Source organism: Oncorhynchus keta, chromosome 1 (assembly GCF_023373465.1).
Source record: "Oncorhynchus keta strain PuntledgeMale-10-30-2019 chromosome 1, Oket_V2, whole genome shotgun sequence".
NCBI lineage: Eukaryota > Metazoa > Chordata > Actinopteri > Salmoniformes > Salmonidae > Oncorhynchus > Oncorhynchus keta.
Genome location: NC_068421.1, coordinates 97,048,136 through 97,073,488, shown reverse-complemented (window position 1 = coordinate 97,073,488; position 25,353 = coordinate 97,048,136). Strand labels below are relative to the sequence as shown.

Below are 25,353 nucleotides of genomic sequence, written 5' to 3'. Positions count from 1 at the left end.
CCTCGCCCCTCCCTGAGTCAGTCCTCGCCCCTCCCTGAATAGGTCCAATAATAAAAGAAACAGAAAACAATCCACCACTTTGTTAAAGGTTTTATTGTTCTTAATGTTTCTGAGTAACAGAGGGCTGGAGGGATGATACAGTAGCAGTGTTTCTGAGTAACAGAGGGCTGGAGGGATGATACAGTAGCAGTGTTTCTGAGTAACAGAGGGCTGGAGGGATGATACAGTAGCAGTGTTTCTGAGTAACAGGGGCTGGAGGGATGATACAGTAGCAGTGTTTCTGAGTAACAGAAGGCTGGAGGGATGATACAGTAGCAGTGTTTCTGAGTAACAGGGCTGCTCCGGGCTGGAGGGATGATACAGTAGCAGTGTTTCTGAGTAACAGGGTTGCTCCGGGTTGGAGGGATGATACAGTAGCAGTGTTTCTGAGTAACAGGGGGCTGGAGGGATGATACAGTAGCAGTGTTTCTGAGTAACAGGGTTGCCCCGGGCTGGAGGGATGATACAGTAGCAGTGTTTCTGAGTAACGGGGCTGCTCCGGGCTGGAGGGATGATACAGTAGCAGTGTTTCTGAGTAACGGGGCTGCTCCGGGCTGGAGGGATGATACAGTAGCAGTGTTTCTGAGTAACAGAAGGCTGGAGGGATGATACAGTAGCAGTGTTTCTGAGTAACAGGGCTGCTCCGGGCTGGAGGGATGATACAGTAGCAGTGTTTCTGAGTAACGGGGCTGCTCCGGGCTGGAGGGATGATACAGTAGCAGTGTTTCTTAGTAACAGGGTTGCTCCGGGCTGGAGGGATGATACAGTAGCAGTGTTTCTTAGTAACGGGGCTGCTCCGGGCTGGAGGGATGATACAGTAGCAGTGTTTCTGAGTAACAGAGGGCTGGAGGGATGATACAGTGGCAGTGTTTCTGAGTAACAGGGCTGCTCCGGGCTGGAGGGATGATACAGTAGCAGTGTTTCTTAGTAACAGGGTTGCTCCGGGCTGGAGGGATGATACAGTAGCAGTGTTTCTTAGTAACGGGGCTGCTCCAGGCTGGAGGGATGATACAGTAGCAGTGTTTCTGAGTAACAGGGCTGCTCCGGGCTGGAGGGATGATACAGTGGCAGTGTTTCTGAGTAACAGGGCTGCTCCGGGCTGGAGGGATGATGCAGTAGCAGTGTTTCTTAGTAACAGGGCTGCTCCGGGCTGGAGGGATGATACAGTAGCAGTGTTTCTGAGTAACAGGGCTGCTCCGGGCTGGAGGGATGATGCAGTAGCAGTGTTTCTTAGTAATAGGGCTGCTCCGGGCTGGAGGGATGATACAGTAGCAGTGTTTCTTAGTAACAGGGCTGCTCCGGGCTGGAGGGATGATACAGTAGCAGTGTTTCTTAGTAACGGGGCTGCTCCGGGCTGGAGGGATGATACAGTAGCAGTGTTTCTTAATAACAGGGCTGCTCCGGGCTGGAGGGATGATACAGTAACAGCTATGCGAATGTCAATCTAATTGAATCCAGCCCAAAGTCAGGCAACTACACACAACCTTTTAATAGGCCTCAGAAACATCCCTTTTATTGGGTATCAGGGGCAGGATGATGAATCCATATAATCTAGCTGAGCTTGGATTCACATTTTTGAGTACCAAAGAAATTACATGAAAAATCTAAATATTTGTATAATATACCCATATAAGCAGAAGCACCATTGAGAGCCCTGCTGATCTAAAGAGCACCATGGAGAGCCCTGCTGATCGAAAGAGCACCATGGGGAGCCATGCAGACTCAGGCCTTGCTCCTCTGATTACTCTCAGTGTAATGAGCACTGTAGACTGAAGAGCACCATGGAGAGATAAGAGAGGGCTGTAGAATGAAGAGCACCATGGAGAGATAAGAGAGGGCTGTAGACCGAAGAGCACCATGGAGAGATAAGAGAGGGCTGTAGACTGAAGAGCACCATGGAGAGATAAGAGAGGGCTGTAGACCGAAGAGCACCATGGAGAGATAAGAGAGGGCTGTAGACTGAAGAGCACCATGGAGAGATAAGAGAGGGCTGTAGACCGAAGAGCACCATGGAGAGATAAGAGAGGGCTGTAGACCGAAGAGCACCATGGAGAGATCTACAGACTGAGGCCATGTAGTGTAGATTCATAATCCATTCACTTGGTTTAGCTTGTTTTCCTCATGTTGCAACACATCACTGTTGTTGTAATGCTGTTGTAGAATAACTACTGCATATTATAACTGCAATGTGACTAGGTACTCGAGATTATGTCCACCACTTTCCAAATGAGCTGCAACTTTGAATCTGTGAAGGAACGATTGATCTCCATGTGGCCTTTGAGCTGCGTCCAACACTTTGAAACTCTCTGTATCTAAAACACATTCACTCAGACAGTCTCTCTTTGGTAGTGCAGTGAGGAGCAGGTTAGAGGGTCCAGCCCAGTCCGATGATTGTGGCCAGCAGGTAGCACATCCCTATGGTACAGGTCATTAGCATCATGGGGAAGCCGAGCCTGGAAACAACAAGAAACACAACAACACATTGTCAACATACTGTACCATGAATGACAAAACAACGACGAGCACAGACCTTATCTAGAGCGACTAGCAGAACTGATCTAGAGCGACTAGCAGACCTGAACTAGAGCGACTAGCAGACCTGATCTAGAGTGACAAGCAGACCTGATCTAGAGCGACTAGCAGACCTGATCTAGAGCGACTAGCAGACCTGATCTAGAGCGACTAGCAGACCTGATCTAGAGCGACTAGCAGACCTGATCTAGAGTGACCAGCAGACCTTATCTAGAGCGACTAGCAGACCTGATCTAGAGCGACTAGCAGACCTGAACTAGAGCGACTAGCAGACCTGATCTAGAGTGACAAGCAGACCTTATCTAGAGCGACTAGCAGACCTGATCTAGAGCGACTAGCAGACCTGATCTAGAGCGACTTGCTGACCTTATCTAGAGCGACGAGCAGAACTGATCTAGAGCGAATAGCAGACCTGATCTAGAGCGACTAGTAGACCTGATCTAGAGCGACTAGTAGACCTGATCTAGAGAGACATGCAGACCTGATCTAGAGTGACTAGCAGAACTGATCTAGAGCGACTAGCAGAACTGATCTAGAGCGACTAGTAGACCTGATCTAGAGCGACATGCAGACCTGATCTAGAGCGACTAGCAGACCTGATCTAGAGCGACAAGTAGACCTTATCTAGAGCAACGAGTAGACATGATCTAGAGTGACAAGTAGACCTTATCTAGAGCGACTAGTAGACCTGATCTAGAGCGACTAGTAGACATGATCTAGAGCGACTAACAGAACTGATCACAAGAGCGACTAGCAGAACTGATCTAGAGCGACTAGCTGACCTTATCTAGAGCGACTAGTAGACCTGATCTAGAGCGACTAGTAGAGCTGATCTACAGCGACTAGCAGACCTGATCTAGAGCGACTAGCAGAACTGATCTAGAGCGACTAGCAGAACTGATCTAGAGCGACTAGCTGACCTTATCTAGAGCGACATGCAGACCTGATCTAGAGCGACATGCAGACCTGATCTAGAGCGACTAGTAGACCTGATCTAGAGCGACTAGTAGACCTGATCTAGAGCGACTAGTAGACCTGATCTAGAGCGATTAGCAGAACTGATCTAGAGCGACTAGTAGACATGATCTAGAGCGACTAGTAGACCTGATCTAGAGCGACTAGTAGACCTGATCTAGAGCGACAAGTAGACCTTATCTAGAGCGACTAGTAGACATGATCTAGAGCGACTAGTAGAGCTGATCTACAGCGACTAGCAGACCTGATCTACAGCGACTAGCAGACCTGATCTACAGCGACTAGCAGAACTGATCTACAGCGACTAGCAGAACTGATCTAGAGCGACTAGCAGAACTGATCTAGAGCGACTAGCAGAACTGATCTAGAGCGACTAGCAGAACTGATCTAGAGCGATGAGCTGACCTTATCTAGAGCGATTAGCAGACCTGATCTAGAGCGACTAGTAGACCTGATCTAGAGCGACTAGTAGACCTGATCTAGAGCGACAAGTAGACCTTATCTAGAGCGACTAGTAGACATGATCTAGAGCGACTAGTAGAGCTGATCTACAGCAACTAGCAGACCTGATCTAGAGCGACTAGCAGAACTGATCTAGAGCGACTAGCAGAACTGATCTTGAGCGACTAGCAGAACTGATCTAGAGCGACTAGCAGAACTGATCTAGAGCGACTAGCTGACCTTATCTAGAGCGACTAGCAGACCTGATCTAGAGCGACTAGTAGACCTGATCTAGAGCGACTAGCTGACCTTATCTAGAGCGACTAGCAGAACTGATCTACAGCGACTAGTAGAGCTGATCTACAGCGACGAGCAGAACTGATCTAGAGGGACTAGTAAACCTGATCTAGAGCGACTAGTAGACCTGATCTAAATCGACTAGTAGACCTTATCTAGAGCGACTAGTAGACCTGATCTAAATCGACTAGTAGACCTGATCTAAATCGACTAGTAAACCTGATCTAGAGCGACTAGTAGACCTGATCTAAATCGACTAGTAGACCTTATCTAGAGCGACTAGTAGACCTTATCTAGAGCGACTAGTAGACATGATCAAGAGCGACAAGTAGACCTTATCTAGAGCGACTAGTAGACATGATCTAGAGCGACTAGTAGAGCTGATCTACAGCGACTAGCAGAACTGATCTAGAGCGACTAGCTGACCTGATCTAGAGCGACTAGCAGAACTGATCTAGAGCGACTAGCAGAACTGATCGACAGCGACTAGCAGACCTGATCTACAGCGACTAGCAGAACTGATCTAGAGCGACTAGTAGACATGATCTAGAGCGACTAGTAGAGCTGATCTACCGCGACTAGCAGACCTGATCTAGAGCGACTAGCAGAACTGATCTAGAGCGACTAGCAGAACTGATCTAGAGCGACTAGCAGAACTGATCTAGAGCGACTAGCTGACCTGATCTAGAGCGACTAGTAGACCTGATCTAGAGCGACTAGTAGACCTGATCTAGAGCGACAAGTAGACCTTATCTAGAGCGACTAGTAGACATGATCTAGAGCAACTAGTAGAGCTGATCTACAGCGACTAGCAGACCTGATCTAGAGCGACTAGCATAACTGATCTAGAGCGACTAGCAGAACTGATCTAGTGCGACTAGCTGACCTTATCTAGAGCGACATGCAGACCTGATCTAGAGCGATTAGCAGAACTGATCTAGAGCGACTAGTAGACATAATCTAGAGCCACTAGTAGACCTGATCTACAGCGACTAGAAGACCTCATCTAGAGCGACAAGCAGAACTGATCTAGAGCGACTAGCAGAACTGATCGAGAGCGACTAGCAGAACGGATCTAGAGCGACTAGCAGACCTGATCTACAGCGACTAGCAGACCTGATCTACAGCGACTAGCAGAACTGATCTAGAGCGACTAGTAGACATGATCTAGAGCGACTAGTAGAGCTGATCTACAGCGACTAGCAGAACTGATCTAGAGCGACTAGCAGAACTGATCTAGAGCGACTAGCAGAACTGATCTAGAGCGACTAGCAGAACTGATCTAAAGCGACCAGCTGACCTTATCTAGAGCGACTAGCAGACCTGATCTAGAGCGACTAGTAGACCTGATCTAGAGCGACTAGTAGACCTGATCTAGAGCGACAAGTAGACCTTATCTAGAGCGACTAGTAGACATGATCTAAAGCAACTAGTAGAGCTGATCTACAGCGACCAGCAGACCTGATCTAGAGCGACTAGCAGAACTGATCTAGAGCGACTAGCAGAACTGATCTAGAGCGACTAGCTGACCTTATCTAGAGCGACAAGCAGACCTGATCTAGAGCGACTAGTAGACCTGATCTAGAGCGATTAGCAGAACTGATCTACAGCGACTAGCAGACCTGATCTACAGCGACTAGCAGAACTGATCTAGAGCGACTAGTAGACATGATCTAGAGCGACTAGTAGAGCTGACCTACAACGACGAGCAGACCTGATCTAGAGCGATTAGCAGAACTGATCTAGAGCGACTAGCAGAACTGATCTAGAGCGACTAGCAGAACTGATCTAAAGCGACTAGCTGACCTTATCTAGAGCGACTAGCAGACCTGATCTAGAGCGACAAGTAGACCTTATCTAGAGCGACTAGTAGACATGATCTAAAGCGACTAGTAGAGCTGATCTACAGCGACTAGCAGACCTGGTCTAGAGCGACTAGTAGAGCTGATCTACAGCGACTAGCAGACCTGGTCTAGAGCGACTAGTAGACCTGATCTAGAGCGATTAGCAGAACTGATCTAGAGCGACTAGTAGACATGATCTAGAGCGACTAGTAGACCTGATCTAGAGCGACTAGCAGACCTGATCTACAGCGACTAGCAGACCTGATCTAGAGCGACTAGCAGAACTGATCTAGAGCGACTAGCAGAACTGATCTAGAGCGACTAGCAGACCTGATCTAGAGCGACTAGCAGAACTGATCTAGAGCGACTAGCAGACCTGATCTACAGCGACTAGCAGACCTGATCTAGAGCGACTAGCAGAACTGATCTAGAGCGACTAGTAGACCTGATCTAGAGCGACAAGTAGACCTTATCTAGAGCGACTAGTAGACATGATCTAGAGCGACTAGTAGACCTGATCTACAGCGACTAGCAGACCTGATCTAGAGCGACTAGCAGGACTGATCTAGAGCGACTAGCAGAACTGATCTAGAGCTACTAGCTGACCTTATCTAGAGCGACATGCAGACCTGATCTAGACCTAGTAGACCTGATCTAGAGCGACTAGTAGACCTGATCTAGAGCGATTAGCAGAACTGATCTAGAGCGACTAGTAGACATGATCTAGAGCCACTAGTAGACCTGATCTACAGCGACTAGCAGACCTGATCTAGAGCGACAAGCAGAACTGATCTAGAGCGACTAGCAGACCTGATCTACAGCGACTAGCAGAACTGATCTAGAGCGACTAGCAGAACTGATCTAGAGCGACTAGCAGAACTGATCTAGAGCGACTAGCAGAACTGATCTAAAGCAACGAGCAGACCTGATCTAGAGCGACTAGCAGACCTGATCTAGAGCGACTAGCAGAACTGATCTAGAGCGACTAGTAGACCTGATCTAGAGCGACAAGTAGACCTTATCTAGAGCGACTAGTAGACATGATCTAGAGCGACTAGTAGAGCTGATCTACAGCGACTAGCAGACCTGATCTAGAGCGACTAGCAGAACTGATCTAGAGCGACTAGCAGAACTGATCTAGAGCGACTAGCAGAACTGATCTAGACTAGCTGACCTTATCTAGAGCGACTAGCAGACCTGATCTTGAGCGACTAGTAGACCTGATCTAGAGCGACTAGTAGACCTGATCTAGAGCGACAAGTAGACCTTATCTAGAGCGACTAGTAGACATGATCTAGAGCGACTAGTAGAGCTGATCTACAGCGACTAGCAGACCTGATCTAGAGCGACTAGCAGAACTGATCTAGAGAGACTAGCTGACCTTATCTAGAGCGAGCAGACCTGATCTAGAGCGACTAGCAGACCTGATCTAGAGCGACTAGTAGACCTGATCTAGAGCGATTAGCAGAACTGATCTAGAGCGACTAGTAGACCTGATCTTGAGCGACTAGTAGACCTGATCTAGAGCGACTAGTAGACCTGATCTAGAGCGACAAGTAGACCTTATCTAGAGCGACTAGTAGACATGATCTAGAGCGACTAGTAGAGCTGATCTACAGCGACTAGCAGACCTGATCTAGAGCGACTAGCAGAACTGATCTAGAGAGACTAGCTGACCTTATCTAGAGCGACATGCAGACCTGATCTAGAGCGACTAGGAGACCTGATCTAGAGCGACTAGTAGACCTGATCTAGAGCGATTAGCAGAACTGATCTAGAGCGACTAGTAGACATGATCTAGAGCGACTAGTAGACCTGATCTACAGCGACTAGCAGACCTGATCTAGAGCGACTAGCAGAACTGATCTAGAGCGACTAGCAGACCTGATCTAGAGTGACTAGTAGACCTGATCTGGAGCGACTAGTAGACCTGATCTAGAGCGATTAGCAGAACTGATCTAGAGCGACTAGTATACATGATCTAGAGCGACTAGTAGACCTGATCTACAGCGACTAGCAGACCTGATCTAGAGCGACTAGCAGAACTGATCTAGAGCGACTAGCAGAACTGATCTAGAGCGACTAGCAGAACTGATCTAGAGCGAATAGCAGACCTGATCTAGAGCGACTAGTAGACCTGATCTAGAGCGAATAGCAGACCTGATCTAGAGCGACTAGTAGACCTGATCTAGAGCGACAAGTAGACCTTATCTAGAGCGACTAGTAGACATGATCTAGAGCGACTAGTAGACCTGATCTACAGCGACTAGCAGACCTGATCTACAGCGACTAGCAGAACTGATCTAGAGCGACTAGCAGAACTGATCTAGAGCGACTAGCAGACCTGATCTACAGCGACTAGCAGACCTGATCTAGAGCGACTAGCAGAACTGATCTAGAGCGACTAGTAGACCTGATCTAGAGCGACAAGTAGACCTTATCTAGAGCGACTAGTAGACATGATCTAAAGCGACTAGTAGAGCTGATCTACAGCGACTAGCAGAACTGATCTAGAGCGACTAGCAGAACTGATCTAGAGCGACTAGCAGAACTGATCTAGAGCGACTAGCTGACCTTATCTAGAGCGACTAGCAGACCTGATCTAGAGCGACTAGTAGACCTGATCTAGAGCGACAAGTAGACCTTATCTTGAGCAGTAGACATGATCTAGAGCGACTAGTAGAGCTGATCTGCAGCGACGAGCAGACCTGATCTAGAGCGACTAGCAGAACTGATCTAGAGCGACTAGCTGACCTTATCTAGAGCGACATGCAGACCTGATCTAGAGCGACTAGTAGACCTGATCTAGAGCGACTAGTAGACCTGATCTAGAGCGATTAGCAGAACTGATCTAGAGCGACTAGTATACATGATCTAGAGCGACTAGTAGACCTGATCTACAGCGACTAGCAGACCTGATCTAGAGCGACTAGCAGAACTGATCTAGAGCGACTAGCAGAACTGATCTAGAGCGACTAGCAGAACTGATCTAGAGCGACTAGCTGACCTTATCTAGAGCGACTAGCAGACCTGATCTAGAGCGACTAGTAGACCTGATCTAGAGCGACAAGTAGACCTTATCTAGAGGACTAGTAGACATGATCTAGAGCGACTAGTAGAGCTGATCTACAGCGACTAGCAGACCTGATCTAGAGCGACATGCAGACCTGATCTAGAGCGACTAGTAGACCTGATCTAGAGCGACTAGCAGACCTGATCTACAGCGACTAGCAGACCTGATCTAGAGCGACTAGCAGAACTGATCTAGAGCGACTAGTAGACCTGATCTAGAGCGACAAGTAGACCTTATCTAGAGCGACTAGTAGACATGATCTAAAGCGACTAGTAGAGCTGATCTACAGCGACTAGCAGAACTGATCTAGAGCGACTAGCAGAACTGATCTAGAGCGACTAGCAGAACTGATCTAGAGCGACTAGCTGACCTTATCTAGAGCGACTAGCAGACCTGATCTAGAGCGACTAGTAGACCTGATCTAGAGCGACAAGTAGACCTTATCTTGAGCGACTAGTAGACATGATCTAGAGCGACTAGTAGAGCTGATCTGCAGCCGAGCAGACCTGATCTAGAGCGACTAGCAGAACTGATCTAGAGCGACTAGCTGACCTTATCTAGAGCGACATGCAGACCTGATCTAGAGCGACTAGTAGACCTGATCTAGAGCGACTAGTAGACCTGATCTAGAGCGATTAGCAGAACTGATCTAGAGCGACTAGTATACATGATCTAGAGCGACTAGTAGACCTGATCTACAGCGACTAGCAGACCTGATCTAGAGCGACTAGCAGAACTGATCTAGAGCGACTAGCAGAACTGATCTAGAGCGACTAGCAGAACTGATCTAGAGCGACTAGCTGACCTTATCTAGAGCGAATAGCAGACCTGATCTAGAGCGACTAGTAGACCTGATCTAGAGCGACAAGTAGACCTTATCTAGAGCGACTAGTAGACATGATCTAGAGCGACTAGTAGAGCTGATCTACAGCGACTAGCAGACCTGATCTAGAGCGACTAGCAGGACTGATCTAGAGCGACTAGCAGAACTGATCTAGAGCTACTAGCTGACCTTATCTAGAGCGACATGCAGACCTGATCTAGAGCGACTAGTAGACCTGATCTAGAGCGACTAGTAGACCTGATCTAGAGCGACAGAACTGATCTAGAGCGACTGTAGACATGATCTAGAGCCACTAGTAGACCTGATCTACAGCGACTAGCAGACCTGATCTAGAGCGACAAGCAGAACTGATCTAGAGCGACTAGCAGAACTGATCAAGAGCGACTAGCAGAACGGATCTAGAGCGACTAGCAGACCTGATCTACAGCGACTAGCAGACCTGATCTACAGCGACTAGCAGAACTGATCTAGAGCGACTAGTAGACATGATCTAGAGCGACTAGTAGAGCTGATCTACAGCGACTAGCAGACCTGATCTAGAGCGACTAGCAGAACTGATCTAGAGCGACTAGCAGAACTGATCTAGAGCGACTAGCAGAACTGATCTAAAGCGACTAGCTGACCTTATCTAGAGCGACTAGCAGACCTGATCTAGAGCGACTAGTAGACCTGATCTAGAGCGACTAGTAGACCTGATCTAGAGCGACAAGTAGACCTTATCTAGAGCGACTAGTAGACATGATCTAAAGCGACTAGTAGAGCTGATCTACAGCGACTAGCAGACCTGATCTAGAGCGACTAGCATAACTGATCTAGAGCGACTAGCAGAACTGATCTAGAGTGACTAGCTGACCTTATCTAGAGCGACATGCAGACCTGATCTAGAGCGACTAGTAGACCTGATCTAGAGCGATTAGCAGAACTGATCTACAGCGACTAGCAGACCTGATCTACAGCGACTAGCAGAACTGATCTAGAGCGACTAGTAGACATGATCTAGAGCGACTAGTAGAGCTGACCTACAACGACGAGCAGACCTGATCTAGAGTGACTAGCAGAACTGATCTAGAGCGACTAGCAGACCTGATCTAGAGCGACTAGTAGACCTGATCTAGAGCGACTAGTCGACCTGATCTAGAGCGACAAGTAGACCTTATCTAGAGCGACTAGTAGACATGATCTAAAGCGACTAGTAGAGCTGATCTACAGCGACTAGCAGACCTGATCTAGAGCGACTAGCAGAACTGATCTAGAGCGACTAGCAGAACTGATCTAGAGCGACTAGCTGACCTTATCTAGAGCGACTAGTAGACCTGATCTAGAGCGATTAGCAGAACTGATCTAGAGCGACTAGTAGACATGATCTAGAGCGACTAGTAGACCTGATCTACAGCGACTAGCAGACCTGATCTACAGCGACTAGCAGAACTGATCTAGAGCGACTAGCAGAACTGATCTAGAGCGACTAGCAGAACTGATCTAGAGCGACTAGCAGAACTGATCTAAAGCAACGAGCAGACCTGATCTACAGCGACTAGCAGACCTGATCTAGAGCGACTAGCAGAACTGATCTAGAGCGACTAGTAGACCTGATCTAGAGCGACAAGTAGACCTTATCTAGAGCGACTAGTAGACATGATCTAGAGCGACTAGTAGAGCTGATCTACAGCGACTAGCAGACCTGATCTAGAGCGACTAGCAGGACTGATCTAGAGCGACTAGCAGAACTGATCTAGAGCGACTAGCAGAACTGATCTAGAGCGACTAGCTGACCTTATCTAGAGCGACTAGCAGACCTGATCTAGAGCGACTAGTAGAGCTGATCTAGAGCGACTAGTAGACCTGATCTAGAGCGACAAGTAGACCTTATCTAGAGCGACTAGTAGACATGATCTAGAGCGACTAGTAGAGCTGATCTACAGCGACTAGCAGACCTGATCTAGAGCGACTAGCAGAACTGATCTAGAGAGACTAGCTGACCTTATCTAGAGCGACATGCAGACCTGATCTAGAGCGACTAGGAGACCTGATCTAGAGCGACTAGTAGACCTGATCTAGAGCGATTAGCAGAACTGATCTAGAGCGACTAGTAGACATGATCTAGAGCGACTAGTAGACCTGATCTACAGCGACTAGCAGACCTGATCTAGAGCGACTAGCAGAACTGATCTAGAGCGACTAGCAGAACTAATCTAGAGCGACTAGCAGAACTGATCTAGAGCGACTCTGACCTTATCTAGAGCGACTAGCAGACCTGATCTAGAGCGACGAGTAGACCTGATCTAGAGCGACTAGTAGACATGATCTAGAGCGACTAGTAGAGCTGATCTACAGCGACTAGCTGACCTTATCTAGAGCGACATGCAGACCTGATCTAGAGCGACTAGTAGACCTGATCTGGAGCGACTAGTAGACCTGATCTAGAGCGATTAGCAGAACTGATCTAGAGCGACTAGTATACATGATCTAGAGCGACTAGTAGACCTGATCTACAGCGACTAGCAGACCTGATCTAGAGCGACTAGCAGAACTGATCTAGAGCGACTAGCAGAACTGATCTAGAGCGACTAGCAGAACTGATCTAGAGCGAATAGCAGACCTGATCTAGAGCGACTAGTAGACCTGATCTAGAGCGAATAGCAGACCTGATCTAGAGCGACTAGTAGACCTGATCTAGAGCGACAAGTAGACCTTATCTAGAGCGACTAGTAGACATGATCTAGAGCGACTAGTAGACCTGATCTACAGCGACTAGCAGACCTGATCTACAGCGACTAGCAGAACTGATCTAGAGCGACTAGCAGAACTGATCTAGAGCGACTAGCAGACCTGATCTACAGCGACTAGCAGACCTGATCTAGAGCGACTAGCAGAACTGATCTAGAGCGACTAGTAGACCTGATCTAGAGCGACAAGTAGACCTTATCTAGAGCGACTAGTAGACATGATCTAAAGCGACTAGTAGAGCTGATCTACAGCGACTAGCAGAACTGATCTAGAGCGACTAGCAGAACTGATCTAGAGCGACTAGCAGAACTGATCTAGAGCGACTAGCTGACCTTATCTAGAGCGACTAGCAGACCTGATCTAGAGCGACTAGCAGAACTGATCTAGAGCGACTAGTAGACCTGATCTAGAGCGACAAGTAGACCTTATCTAGAGCGACTAGTAGACATGATCTAAAGCGACTAGTAGAGCTGATCTACAGCGACTAGCAGAACTGATCTAGAGCGACTAGCAGAACTGATCTAGAGCGACTAGCAGAACTGATCTAGAGCGACTAGCTGACCTTATCTAGAGCGACTAGCAGACCTGATCTAGAGCGACTAGTAGACCTGATCTAGAGCGACAAGTAGACCTTATCTTGAGCGACTAGTAGACATGATCTAGAGCGACTAGTAGAGCTGATCTGCAGCGACGAGCAGACCTGATCTAGAGCGACTAGCAGAACTGATCTAGAGCGACTAGCTGACCTTATCTAGAGCGACATGCAGACCTGATCTAGAGCGACTAGTAGACATGATCTAGAGCGACTAGCAGACCTGATCTACAGCGACTAGCAGACCTGATCTAGAGCGACAAGTAGACCTTATCTAGAGCGACTAGTAGACATGATCTAGAGCGACTAGTAGAGCTGATCTACAGCGACTAGCAGACCTGATCTAGAGCGACTAGCAGGACTGATCTAGAGCGACTAGCAGAACTGATCTAGAGCGACTAGCAGAACTGATCTAGAGCGACTAGCTGACCTTATCTAGAGCGACTAGCAGACCTGATCTAGAGCGACTAGTAGACCTGATCTAGAGCGACTAGTAGACCTGATCTAGAGCGACAAGTAGACCTTATCTAGAGCGACTAGTAGACATGATCTAGAGCGACTAGTAGAGCTGATCTACAGCGACTAGCAGACCTGATCTAGAGCGACTAGCAGAACTGATCTAGAGAGACTAGCTGACCTTATCTAGAGCGACATGCAGACCTGATCTAGAGCGACTAGAGACCTGATCTAGAGCGACTAGTAGACCTGATCTAGAGCGATTAGCAGAACTGATCTAGAGCGACTAGCAGAACTAATCTAGAGCGACTAGCAGAACTGATCTAGAGCGACTAGTAGACCTTATCTAGAGCGACTAGCAGACCTGATCTAGAGCGACCTAGACCTGATCTAGAGCGACTAGTAGACATGATCTAGAGCGACTAGTAGAGCTGATCTACAGCGACTAGCTGACCTTATCTAGAGCGACATGCAGACCTGATCTAGAGCGACTAGTAGACCTGATCTGGAGCGACTAGTAGACCTGATCTAGAGCGATTAGCAGAACTGATCTAGAGCGACTAGTACATGATCTAGAGCGACTAGTAGACCTGATCTACAGCGACTAGCAGACCTGATCTAGAGCGACTAGCAGAACTGATCTAGAGCGACTAGCAGAACTGATCTAGAGCGACTAGCAGAACTGATCTAGAGCGAATAGCAGACCTGATCTAGAGCGACTAGTAGACCTGATCTAGAGCGAATAGCAGACCTGATCTAGAGCGACTAGTAGACCTGATCTAGAGCGACAAGTAGACCTTATCTAGAGCGACTAGTAGACATGATCTAGAGCGACTAGTAGACCTGATCTACAGCGACTAGCAGACCTGATCTACAGCGACTAGCAGAACTGATCTAGAGCGACTAGCAGAACTGATCTAGAGCGACTAGCAGACCTGATCTACAGCGACTAGCAGACCTGATCTAGAGCGACTAGCAGAACTGATCTAGAGCGACTAGTAGACCTGATCTAGAGCGACAAGTAGACCTTATCTAGAGCGACTAGTAGACATGATCTAAAGCGACTAGTAGAGCTGATCTACAGCGACTAGCAGAACTGATCTAGAGCGACTAGCAGAACTGATCTAGAGCGACTAGCAGAACTGATCTAGAGCGACTAGCTGACCTTATCTAGAGCGACTAGCAGACCTGATCTAGAGCGACTAGCAGAACTGATCTAGAGCGACTAGTAGACCTGATCTAGAGCGACAAGTAGACCTTATCTAGAGCGACTAGTAGACATGATCTAAAGCGACTAGTAGAGCTGATCTACAGCGACTAGCAGAACTGATCTAGAGCGACTAGCAGAACTGATCTAGAGCGACTAGCAGAACTGATCTAGAGCGACTAGCTGACCTTATCTAGAGCGACTAGCAGACCTGATCTAGAGCGACTAGTAGACCTGATCTAGAGCGACAAGTAGACCTTATCTTGAGCAGAGACATGATCTAGAGCGACTAGTAGAGCTGATCTGCAGCGAGCAGACCTGATCTAGAGCGACTAGCAGAACTGATCTAGAGCGACTAGCTGACCTTATCTAGAGCGACATGCAGACCTGATCTAGAGCGAGTAGACATGATCTAGAGCGACTAGCAGACCTGATCTACAGCGACTAGCAGACCTGATCTAGAGCGACAAGTAGACCTGATCTAGAGCGACTAGTAGACATGATCTAGAGCGACTAGTAGAGCTTATCTAGAGCGACTAGTAGACCTGATCTAGAGCGACTAGCAGAACTGATCTAGAGCGACTAGCAGAACTGATCTAGAGCGACTAGCAGACCTGATCTAGAGCGACTAGTAGACCTGATCTAGAGCGACTAGTAGACCTGATCTAGAGCGACTAGTAGACCTGATCTAGAGTGACTAGTAGACCTGATCTAGAATGACAAGTAGACCTTATCTAGAGCGACTAGTAGACATGATCTAGAGCGACTAGTAGAGCTGATCTACAGCGACTAGCAGACCTGATCTAGAGCGACTAGCAGAACTGATCTAGAGAGACTAGCTGACCTTATCTAGAGCGACATGCAGACCTGATCTAGAGCGACTAGGAGACCTGATCTAGAGCGACTAGTAGACCTGATCTAGAGCGATTAGTAGAACTGATCTAGAGCGACTAGTAGACATGATCTAGAGCGACTAGTAGACCTGATCTACAGCAGCAGACCTGATCTAGAGCGACTAGCAGAACTGATCTAGAGCGACTAGCAGAACTGATCTAGAGCGACAGAGACCTGATCTAGAGCGACTAGCAGAACTGATCTAGAGCGACTAGCTGACCTTATCTAGAGCGACTAGCAGACCTGATCTAGAGCGACTAGTAGACCTGATCTAGAGCGACTAGTAGACCTGATCTAGAGCGACTAGTAGACCTTATCTAGAGCTGAGACATGATCTAGAGCGACTAACAGAACTGACACAAGAGCGACTAGCAGAACTGATCTAGAGCGACTAGCTGACCTTATCTAGAGCGACTAGTAGACCTGATCTAGAGCGACTAGTAGAGCTGATCTAGCGACTAGCAGACCTGATCTAGAGCGACTAGCAGAACTGATCTAGAGCGACTAGCAGAACTGATCTAGAGCGACTAGCTGACCTGATCTAGAGCGACATGCAGACCTGATCTAGAGCGACATGCAGACCTGATCTAGAGCGACTAGTAGACCTGATCTAGAGCGACTAGTAGACCTGATCTAGAGCGACAGTAGACCTGATCTAGAGCAGAACTGAGAGCGAGACATGATCTAGAGCGACTAGTAGACCTGATCTAGAGCGCCTAGTAGACCTGATCTAGAGCGACAAGTAGACCTTATCTAGAGCGACTAGTAGACATGATCTAGAGCGACTAGTAGAGCTGATCTACAGCGACTAGCAGACCTGATCTAGAGCGACTAGCAGACCTGATCTACAGCGACTAGCAGAACTGATCTACAGCGAGCAGAACTGATCTAGAGCGACTAGCAGAACTGATCTAGAGCGACTAGCAGAACTGATCTAGAGCGACTAGCAGAACTGATCTAAGAGAGCGATAGACCTTATCTAGAGCGACCTGAGCTAGCAGAACTGACTAGCGAGAGACCTGATCTAGAGCGACTAGCAGACCTGATCTAGAGCGACTAGTAGACCTGATCTAGAGCGACTAGTAGACCTGTAGACCTTATCTAGAGCGACTAGTAGACATGATCTAAAGCGACTAGTAGAGCTGATCTACAGCGACTAGCAGAACTGATCTAGAGCGACTAGCAGAACTGATCTAGAGCGACTAGCAGAACTGATCTAGAGCGACTAGCTGACCTTATCTAGAGCGACTAGCAGACCTGATCTAGAGCGACTAGCAGAACTGATCTAGAGCGACTAGTAGACCTGATCTAGAGCGACAAGTAGACCTTATCTAGAGCAACTAGTAGACATGATCTAAAGCGACTAGTAGACCTGATCTAGAGCGACTAGCAGAACTGATCTAGAGCGACTAGCAGAACTGATCTAGAGCGACTAGCAGAACTGATCTAGAGCGACTAGTAGACCTGATCTAGAGCGACTAGTAGACCTGATCTAGAGCGACTAGTAGACCTGATCTAGAGCGACAAGTAGACCTTATCTTGAGCGACTAGTAGACATGATCTAGAGCGACTAGTAGAGCTGATCTGCAGCGACTAGCAGACCTGATCTAGAGCGACTAGCAGAACTGATCTAGAGCGACTAGCTGACCTTATCTAGAGCGACTGCAGACCTGATCTAGAGCGACTAGTAGACATGATCTAGAGCGACTAGCAGACCTGATCTACAGCGACTAGCAGACCTGATCTAGAGCGACAAGTAGACCTTATCTAGAGCGACTAGTAGACATGATCTAGAGCGACTAGTAGAGCTGATCTACAGCGACTAGCAGACCTGATCTAGAGCGACTAGCAGGACTGATCTAGAGCGACTAGCAGAACTGATCTAGAGCGACTAGCAGAACTGATCTAGAGCGACTAGCTGACCTTATCTAGAGCGACTAGCAGACCTGATCTAGAGCGACTAGTAGACCTGATCTAGAGCGACTAGTAGACCTGATCTAGAGCGACAAGTAGACCTTATCTAGAGCGACTAGTAGACATGATCTAGAGCGACTAGTAGAGCTGATCTACAGCGACTAGCAGACCTGATCTAGAGCGACTAGCAGAACTGATCTAGAGAGACTAGCTGACCTTATCTAGAGCGACATGCAGACCTGATCTAGAGCGACTAGGAGACCTGATCTAGAGCGACTAGTAGACCTGATCTAGAGCGATTAGCAGAACTGATCTAGAGCGACTAGTAGACATGATCTAGAGCGACTAGTAGACCTGATCTACAGCGACATGCAGACCTGATCTAGAGCGACTAGCAGAACTGATCTAGAGCAACTAGCAGAACTGATCTAGAGCGACTAGTAGACCTGATCTAGAGCAGCAGAACTGATCTAGAGCGACTAGCTGACCTTATCTAGAGCGACTAGCAGACCTGATCTAGAGCGACTAGTAGCAGACCTGATCTAGAGCGACTAGTAGACCTGATCTAGAGCGACAAGTAGACCTTATCTAGACCTGAGACATGATCTAGAGCGACTAGTAGAACTGATCTACAAGAGCGATCTAGCAGAACTGATCTAGAGCGACTAGCTGACCTGATCTAGAGCGACTAGTAGACCTGATCTAGAGCGACTAGTAGAGCTGATCTACAGCGACTAGCAGACCTGATCTAGAGCGACTAGCAGAACTGATCTAGAGCGACTAGCAGAACTGATCTAGAGCGACTAGCTGACCTTATCTAGAGCGACATGCAGACCTGATCTAGAGCGACATGCAGACCTGATCTAGAGCGACTAGTAGACCTGATCTAGAGCGACTAGTAGACCTGATCTAGAGCGACTAGTAGACCTGATCTAGAGCGATTAGCAGAACTGATCTAGAGCGACTAGTAGACATGATCTAGAGCGACTAGTAGACCTGATCTAGAGCGACTAGTAGACCTGATCTAGAGCGACAAGTAGACCTTATCTAGAGCGACTAGTAGACATGATCTAGAGCGACTAGTAGAGCTGATCTACAGCGACTAGCAGACCTGATCTACAGCGACTAGCAGACCTGATCTACAGCGACTAGCAGAACTGATCTACAGCGACTAGCAGAACTGATCTAGAGCGACTAGCAGAACTGATCTAGAGCGACTAGCAGAACTGATCTAGAGCGACTAGCAGAACTGATCTAGAGCGATGAGCTGACCTTATCTAGAGCGATTAGCAGACCTGATCTAGAGCGACTAGTAGACCTGATCTAGAGCGACTAGTAGACCTGATCTAGAGCGACAAGTAGACCTTATCTAGAGCGACTAGTAGACATGATCTAGAGCGACTAGTAGAGCTGATCTACAGCGACTAGCAGACCTGATCTAGAGCGACTAGCAGAACTGATCTAGAGCGACTAGCAGAACTGATCTTGAGCGACTAGCAGAACTGATCTAGAGCGACTAGCAGAACTGATCTAGAGCGACTAGCTGACCTTATCTAGAGCGACTAGCAGACCTGATCTAGAGCGACTAGTAGACCTGATCTAGAGCGACTAGCTGACCTTATCTAGAGCGACTAGCAGAACTGATCTACAGCGACTAGTAGAGCTGATCTACAGCGAGAGCAGAACTGATCTAGAGGGACTAGTAAACCTGATCTAGAGCGACTAGTAGACCTGATCTAAATCGACTAGTAGACCTTATCTAGAGCGACTAGTAGACCTGATCTAAATCGACTAGTAGACCTGATCTAAATCGACTAGTAAACCTGATCTAGAGCGACTAGTAGACCTGATCTAAATCGACTAGTAGACCTTATCTAGAGCGACTAGTAGACCTTATCTAGAGCGACTAGTAGACATGATCAAGAGCGACTAGTAGACCTTATCTAGAGCGACTAGTAGACATGATCTGAGCGACTAGTAGAGCTGATCTACAGCGACTAGCAGAACTGATCTAGAGCGACTAGCTGACCTGATCTAGAGCGACTAGCAGAACTGATCTAGAGCGACTAGCAGAACTGATCTAGACAGCGACTAGCAGACCTGATCTACAGCGACTAGCAGAACTGATCTAGAGCGACTAGTAGACATGATCTAGAGCGACTAGTAGAGCTGATCTACCGCGATCAGACCTATCTAGAGCGACTAGCAGAACTGATCTAGAGCGACTAGCAGACCTGATCTGCGACTAGCTGATCTACAGCGACTAGCAGAACTGATCTAGAGCGACTAGAGACATGATCTAGAGCGACTAGTAGAGCTGATCTACAGCGACTGATCTAGCAGAACTGATCTAGAGCGACTAGCAGATCTAGAGCGACTGCAGAACTGATCTAAAGCGAGCTGACCTTATCTAGAGCGAGTAGACCTGTAGATCTAGAGCGACTAGTAGACCTGATCTAGAGCGACAAGTAGACCTTATCTAGAGCGACTAGTAGACATGATCTAAAGCAACTAGTAGAGCTGATCTACAGCGACCAGCAGACCTGATCTAGAGCGACTAGCAGAACTGATCTAGAGCGACTAGCAGAACTGATCTAGAGCGACTAGCTGACCTTATCTAGAGCGACAAGCAGACCTGATCTAGAGCGACTAGTAGACCTGATCTAGAGCGATTAGCAGAACTGATCTACAGCGACTAGCAGACCTGATCTACAGCGACTAGCAGAACTGATCTAGAGCGACTAGTAGACATGATCTAGAGCGACTAGTAGAGCTGACCTACAACGACGAGCAGACCTGAGTCTAGAGCGATTAGCAGAACTGATCTAGAGCGACTAGCAGAACTGATCTAGAGCGACTAGCAGAACTGATCTAAAGCGACTAGCTGACCTCTAGAGCGACTAGCAGACCTGATCTAGAGCGACTAGTAGACCTGATCTAGAGCGACTAGTAGACCTGATCTAGAGCGACAAGTAGACCTTATCTAGAGCGACTAGTAGACATGATCTAGCGACTAGTAGAGCTGATCTACAGCGACTAGCAGACCTGGTCTAGAGCGACTAGTAGAGCTGATCTACAGCGACTAGCAGACCTGGTCTAGAGCGACTAGTAGACCTGATCTAGAGCGATTAGCAGAACTGATCTAGAGCGACTAGTAGACATGATCTAGAGCGACTAGTAGACCTGATCTACAGCGACTAGCAGACCTGATCTACAGCGACTAGCAGAACTGATCTAGAGCGACTAGCAGAACTGATCTAGAGCGACTAGCAGAACTGATCTAGAGCGACTAGCAGAACTGATCTAGAGCGACTAGCAGAACTGATCTAGCGACGAGCAGACCTGATCTACAGCGACTAGCAGACCTGATCTAGAGCGACTAGCAGAACTGATCTAGACCGACTAGTAGACCTGATCTAGAGCGACAAGTAGACCTTATCTAGAGCGACTAGTAGACATGATCTAGAGCGACTAGTAGACCTGATCTACAGCGACTAGCAGACCTGATCTAGAGCGACTAGCAGGACTGATCTAGAGCGACTAGCAGAACTGATCTAGAGCTACTAGCTGACCTTATCTAGAGCGACATGCAGACCTGATCTAGAGCGACTGTAGACCTGATCTAGAGCGACTAGTAGACCTGATCTAGAGCGATTAGCAGAACTGATCTAGAGCGACTAGTAGACATGATCTAGAGCCACTAGTAGACCTGATCTACAGCGACTAGCAGACCTGATCTAGAGCGACAAGCAGAACTGATCTAGAGCGACTAGCAGACCTGATCTACAGCGACTAGCAGACCTGATCTACAGCGACTAGCAGAACTGATCTAGAGCGACTAGTAGACATGATCTAGAGCGACTAGTAGAGCTGATCTACAGCGACTAGCAGACCTGATCTAGAGCGACTAGCAGAACTGATCTAGAGCGACTAGCAGAACTGATCTAGAGCGACTAGCAGAACTGATCTAAAGCGACTAGCTGACCTTATCTAGAGCGACTAGCAGACCTGATCTAGAGCGACTAGTAGACCTGATCTAGAGCGACTAGTAGACCTGATCTAGAGCGACAAGTAGACCTTATCTAGAGCGACTAGTAGACATGATCTAAAGCGACTAGTAGAGCTGATCTACAGCGACTAGCAGACCTGATCTAGAGCGACTAGCATAACTGATCTAGAGCGACTAGCAGAACTGATCTAGAGCGACTAGCTGACCTTATCTAGAGCGACATGCAGACCTGATCTAGAGCGACTAGTAGACCTGATCTAGAGCGATTAGCAGAACTGATCTACAGCGACTAGCAGACCTGATCTACAGCGACTAGCAGAACTGATCTAGAGCGACTAGTAGGCATGATCTAGAGCGACTAGTAGAGCTGACCTACAACGACGAGCAGACCTGATCTAGAGCGACTAGCAGAACTGATCTAGAGCGACTAGCAGAACTGATCTAGAGCGACTAGCAGACCTGATCTAGAGCGACTAGCAGACCTGATCTAGAGCGACAAGCAGACCTTATCTAGATCTAGAGACATGATCTAAAGCGACTAGCAGAGCTGATCTAGAGCGACTAGCAGACCTGATCTAGAGCGACTAGCAGAACTGATCTAGAGCGACTAGCAGAACTGATCTAGAGCTGACCTTATCTAGAGCGACATGCAGACCTGATCTAGAGCGACTAGTAGACCTGATCTAGAGCGATTAGCAGAACTGATCTAGAGCGACTAGAGACATGATCTAGAGCGACTAGTAGACCTGATCTACAGCGACTAGCAGACCTGATCTACAGCGACTAGCAGAACTGATCTAGAGCGACTAGCAGAACTGATCTAGAGCGACTAGCAGAACTGATCTAGAGCGACTAGCAGAACTGATCTAAAGCAACGAGCAGACCTGATCTAGAGCGACTAGCAGACCTGATCTAGAGCGACTAGCAGAACTGATCTAGAGCGACTAGTAGACCTGATCTAGAGCGACAAGTAGACCTTATCTAGAGCGACTAGTAGACATGATCTAGAGCGACTAGTAGAGCTGATCTACAGCGACTAGCAGACCTGATCTAGAGCGACTAGCAGGACTGATCTAGAGCGACTAGCAGAACTGATCTAGAGCGACTAGCAGAACTGATCTAGAGCGACTAGCAGACCTTATCTAGAGCGACAAGCAGACCTGATCTAGAGCGACTAGTAGACCTGATCTAGAGCGACTAGCAGAACTGATCTAGAGCGACTAGCAGACCTGATCTACAGCGACTAGCAGAACTGATCTAGAGCGACTAGTAGACATGATCTAGAGCGACTAGTAGAGCTGACCTACAACGACGAGCAGACCTGATCTAGAGCGATTAGCAGAACTGATCTAGAGCGACTAGCAGAACTGATCTAGAGCGACTAGCAGAACTGATCTAGAGCGACTAGCTGACCTTATCTAGAGCGACTAGCAGACCTGATCTAGAGCGACTAGTAGACCTGATCTAGAGCGACTAGTAGACCTGATCTAGAGCTAGACCTTATCTAGAGCGAGTAGACATGATCTAAAGCGACTAGTAGAGCTGATCTATGGTCTAGAGCGACTAGTAGACCTGATCTACAGCGACTAGCAGACCTGATCTAGAGCGACTAGCAGAACTGATCTAGAGCGACTAGCAGAACTGATCTAGAGCGACTAGCAGAACTGATCTAGAGCGACTAGCAGACCTGATCTAGAGCGACTAGCAGAACTGATCTACAGCGACTAGCAGACCTGATCTAGAGCGACTAGCAGACCTGATCTAGAGCGACTAGCAGAACTGATCTACAGCGACTAGCAGACCTGATCTAGAGCGACAAGTAGACCTTATCTAGAGCGACTAGTAGACATGATCTAGAGCGACTAGTAGACCTGATCTACAGCGACTAGCAGACCTGATCTAGAGCGACTAGCAGGACTGATCTAGAGCGACTAGCAGAACTGATCTAGAGCTACTAGCTGACCTTATCTAGAGCGACATGCAGACCTGATCTAGAGCGACTAGTAGACCTGATCTAGAGCGACTAGTAGACCTGATCTAGAGCGATTAGCAGAACTGATCTAGAGCGACTAGTAGACATGATCTAGAGCCACTAGTAGACCTGATCTACAGCGACTAGCAGACCTGATCTAGAGCGACAAGCAGAACTGATCTAGAGCGACTAGCAGACCTGATCTAGAGCGACTAGCAGACCTGATCTACAGCGACTAGCAGAACTGATCTAGAGCGACTAGTAGACATGATCTAGAGCGACTAGTAGAGCTGATCTACAGCGACTAGCAGACCTGATCTAGAGCGACTAGCAGAACTGATCTAGAGCGACTAGCAGAACTGATCTAGAGCGACTAGCAGAACTGATCTAAAGCGACTAGCTGACCTTATCTAGAGCGACTAGAGACCTGATCTAGAGCGACTAGTAGACCTGATCTAGAGCGACTAGTAGACCTGATCTAGAGCGACAAGTAGACCTTATCTAGAGCGACTAGTAGACATGATCTAAAGCGACTAGTAGAGCTGATCTACAGCGACTAGCAGACCTGATCTAGAGCGACTAGCATAACTGATCTAGAGCGACTAGCAGAACTGATCTAGAGCGACTAGCTGACCTTATCTAGAGCGACATGCAGACCTGATCTAGAGCGACTAGTAGACCTGATCTAGAGCGATTAGCAGAACTGATCTACAGCGACTAGCAGACCTGATCTACAGCGACTAGCAGAACTGATCTAGAGCGACTCTGATCTAGCGAGTAGAGCTGACCTAGCAGAGACCTGATCTAGAGCGACTAGCAGAACTGAGAGCGAGAGAACTGATCTAAAGCGACTAGCTGACCTTATCTAGAGCGACTAGCAGACCTGATCTAGAGCGACTAGTAGACCTGATCTAGAGCGACTAGTCGACCTGATCTAGAGCGACAAGTAGACCTTATCTAGAGCGACTAGTAGACATGATCTAAAGCGACTAGTAGAGCTGATCTACAGCGACTAGCAGACCTGATCTAGAGCGACTAGCAGAACTGATCTAGAGCGACTAGCAGAACTGATCTAGAGCGACTAGCTGACCTTATCTAGAGCGACATGCAGACCTGATCTAGAGCGACTAGTAGACCTGATCTAGAGCGATTAGCAGAACTGATCTAGAGCGACTAGTAGACATGATCTAGAGCGACTAGTAGACCTGATCTACAGCGACTAGCAGACCTGATCTAGAGCGACTAGCAGAACTGATCTAAAGCGACTAGCTGACCTTATCTAGAGCGACTAGCAGACCTGATCTAGAGCGACTAGTAGACCTGATCTAGAGCGACTAGTAGACCTGATCTAGAGCGACAAGTAGACCTTATCTAGAGCGAGTAGACATGATCTAAAGCGACTAGTAGAGCTGATCTACAGCGACTAGCAGACCTGGTCTAGAGCGACTAGTAGAGCTGATCTAGAGCGACTAGCAGACCTGGTCTAGAGCGACTAGTAGACCTGATCTGATCTAGACATGATCTAGACTAGTAGACC

General features: G+C 47.9%; 1 protein-coding gene across 3 annotated transcripts in view; it reads right to left on the bottom strand.

Moving 5' to 3' along the window:
- Positions 1–1,997: 1,997 nt before the first annotated feature.
- Positions 1,998–25,353, bottom strand: part of oca2 (oculocutaneous albinism II) — a 369,117-nt gene continuing 345,761 nt past the window's right edge. For all 3 annotated transcript variants that reach the window (XM_052467917.1, XM_052467907.1, XM_052467911.1), the window contains exon 24: positions 1,998–2,492. In XM_052467917.1, the coding sequence (XP_052323877.1) occupies positions 2,405–2,492 (88 nt within the window). In that variant the 3' untranslated portion in view covers positions 1,998–2,404. The remainder of the gene's footprint in view (positions 2,493–25,353) is intronic.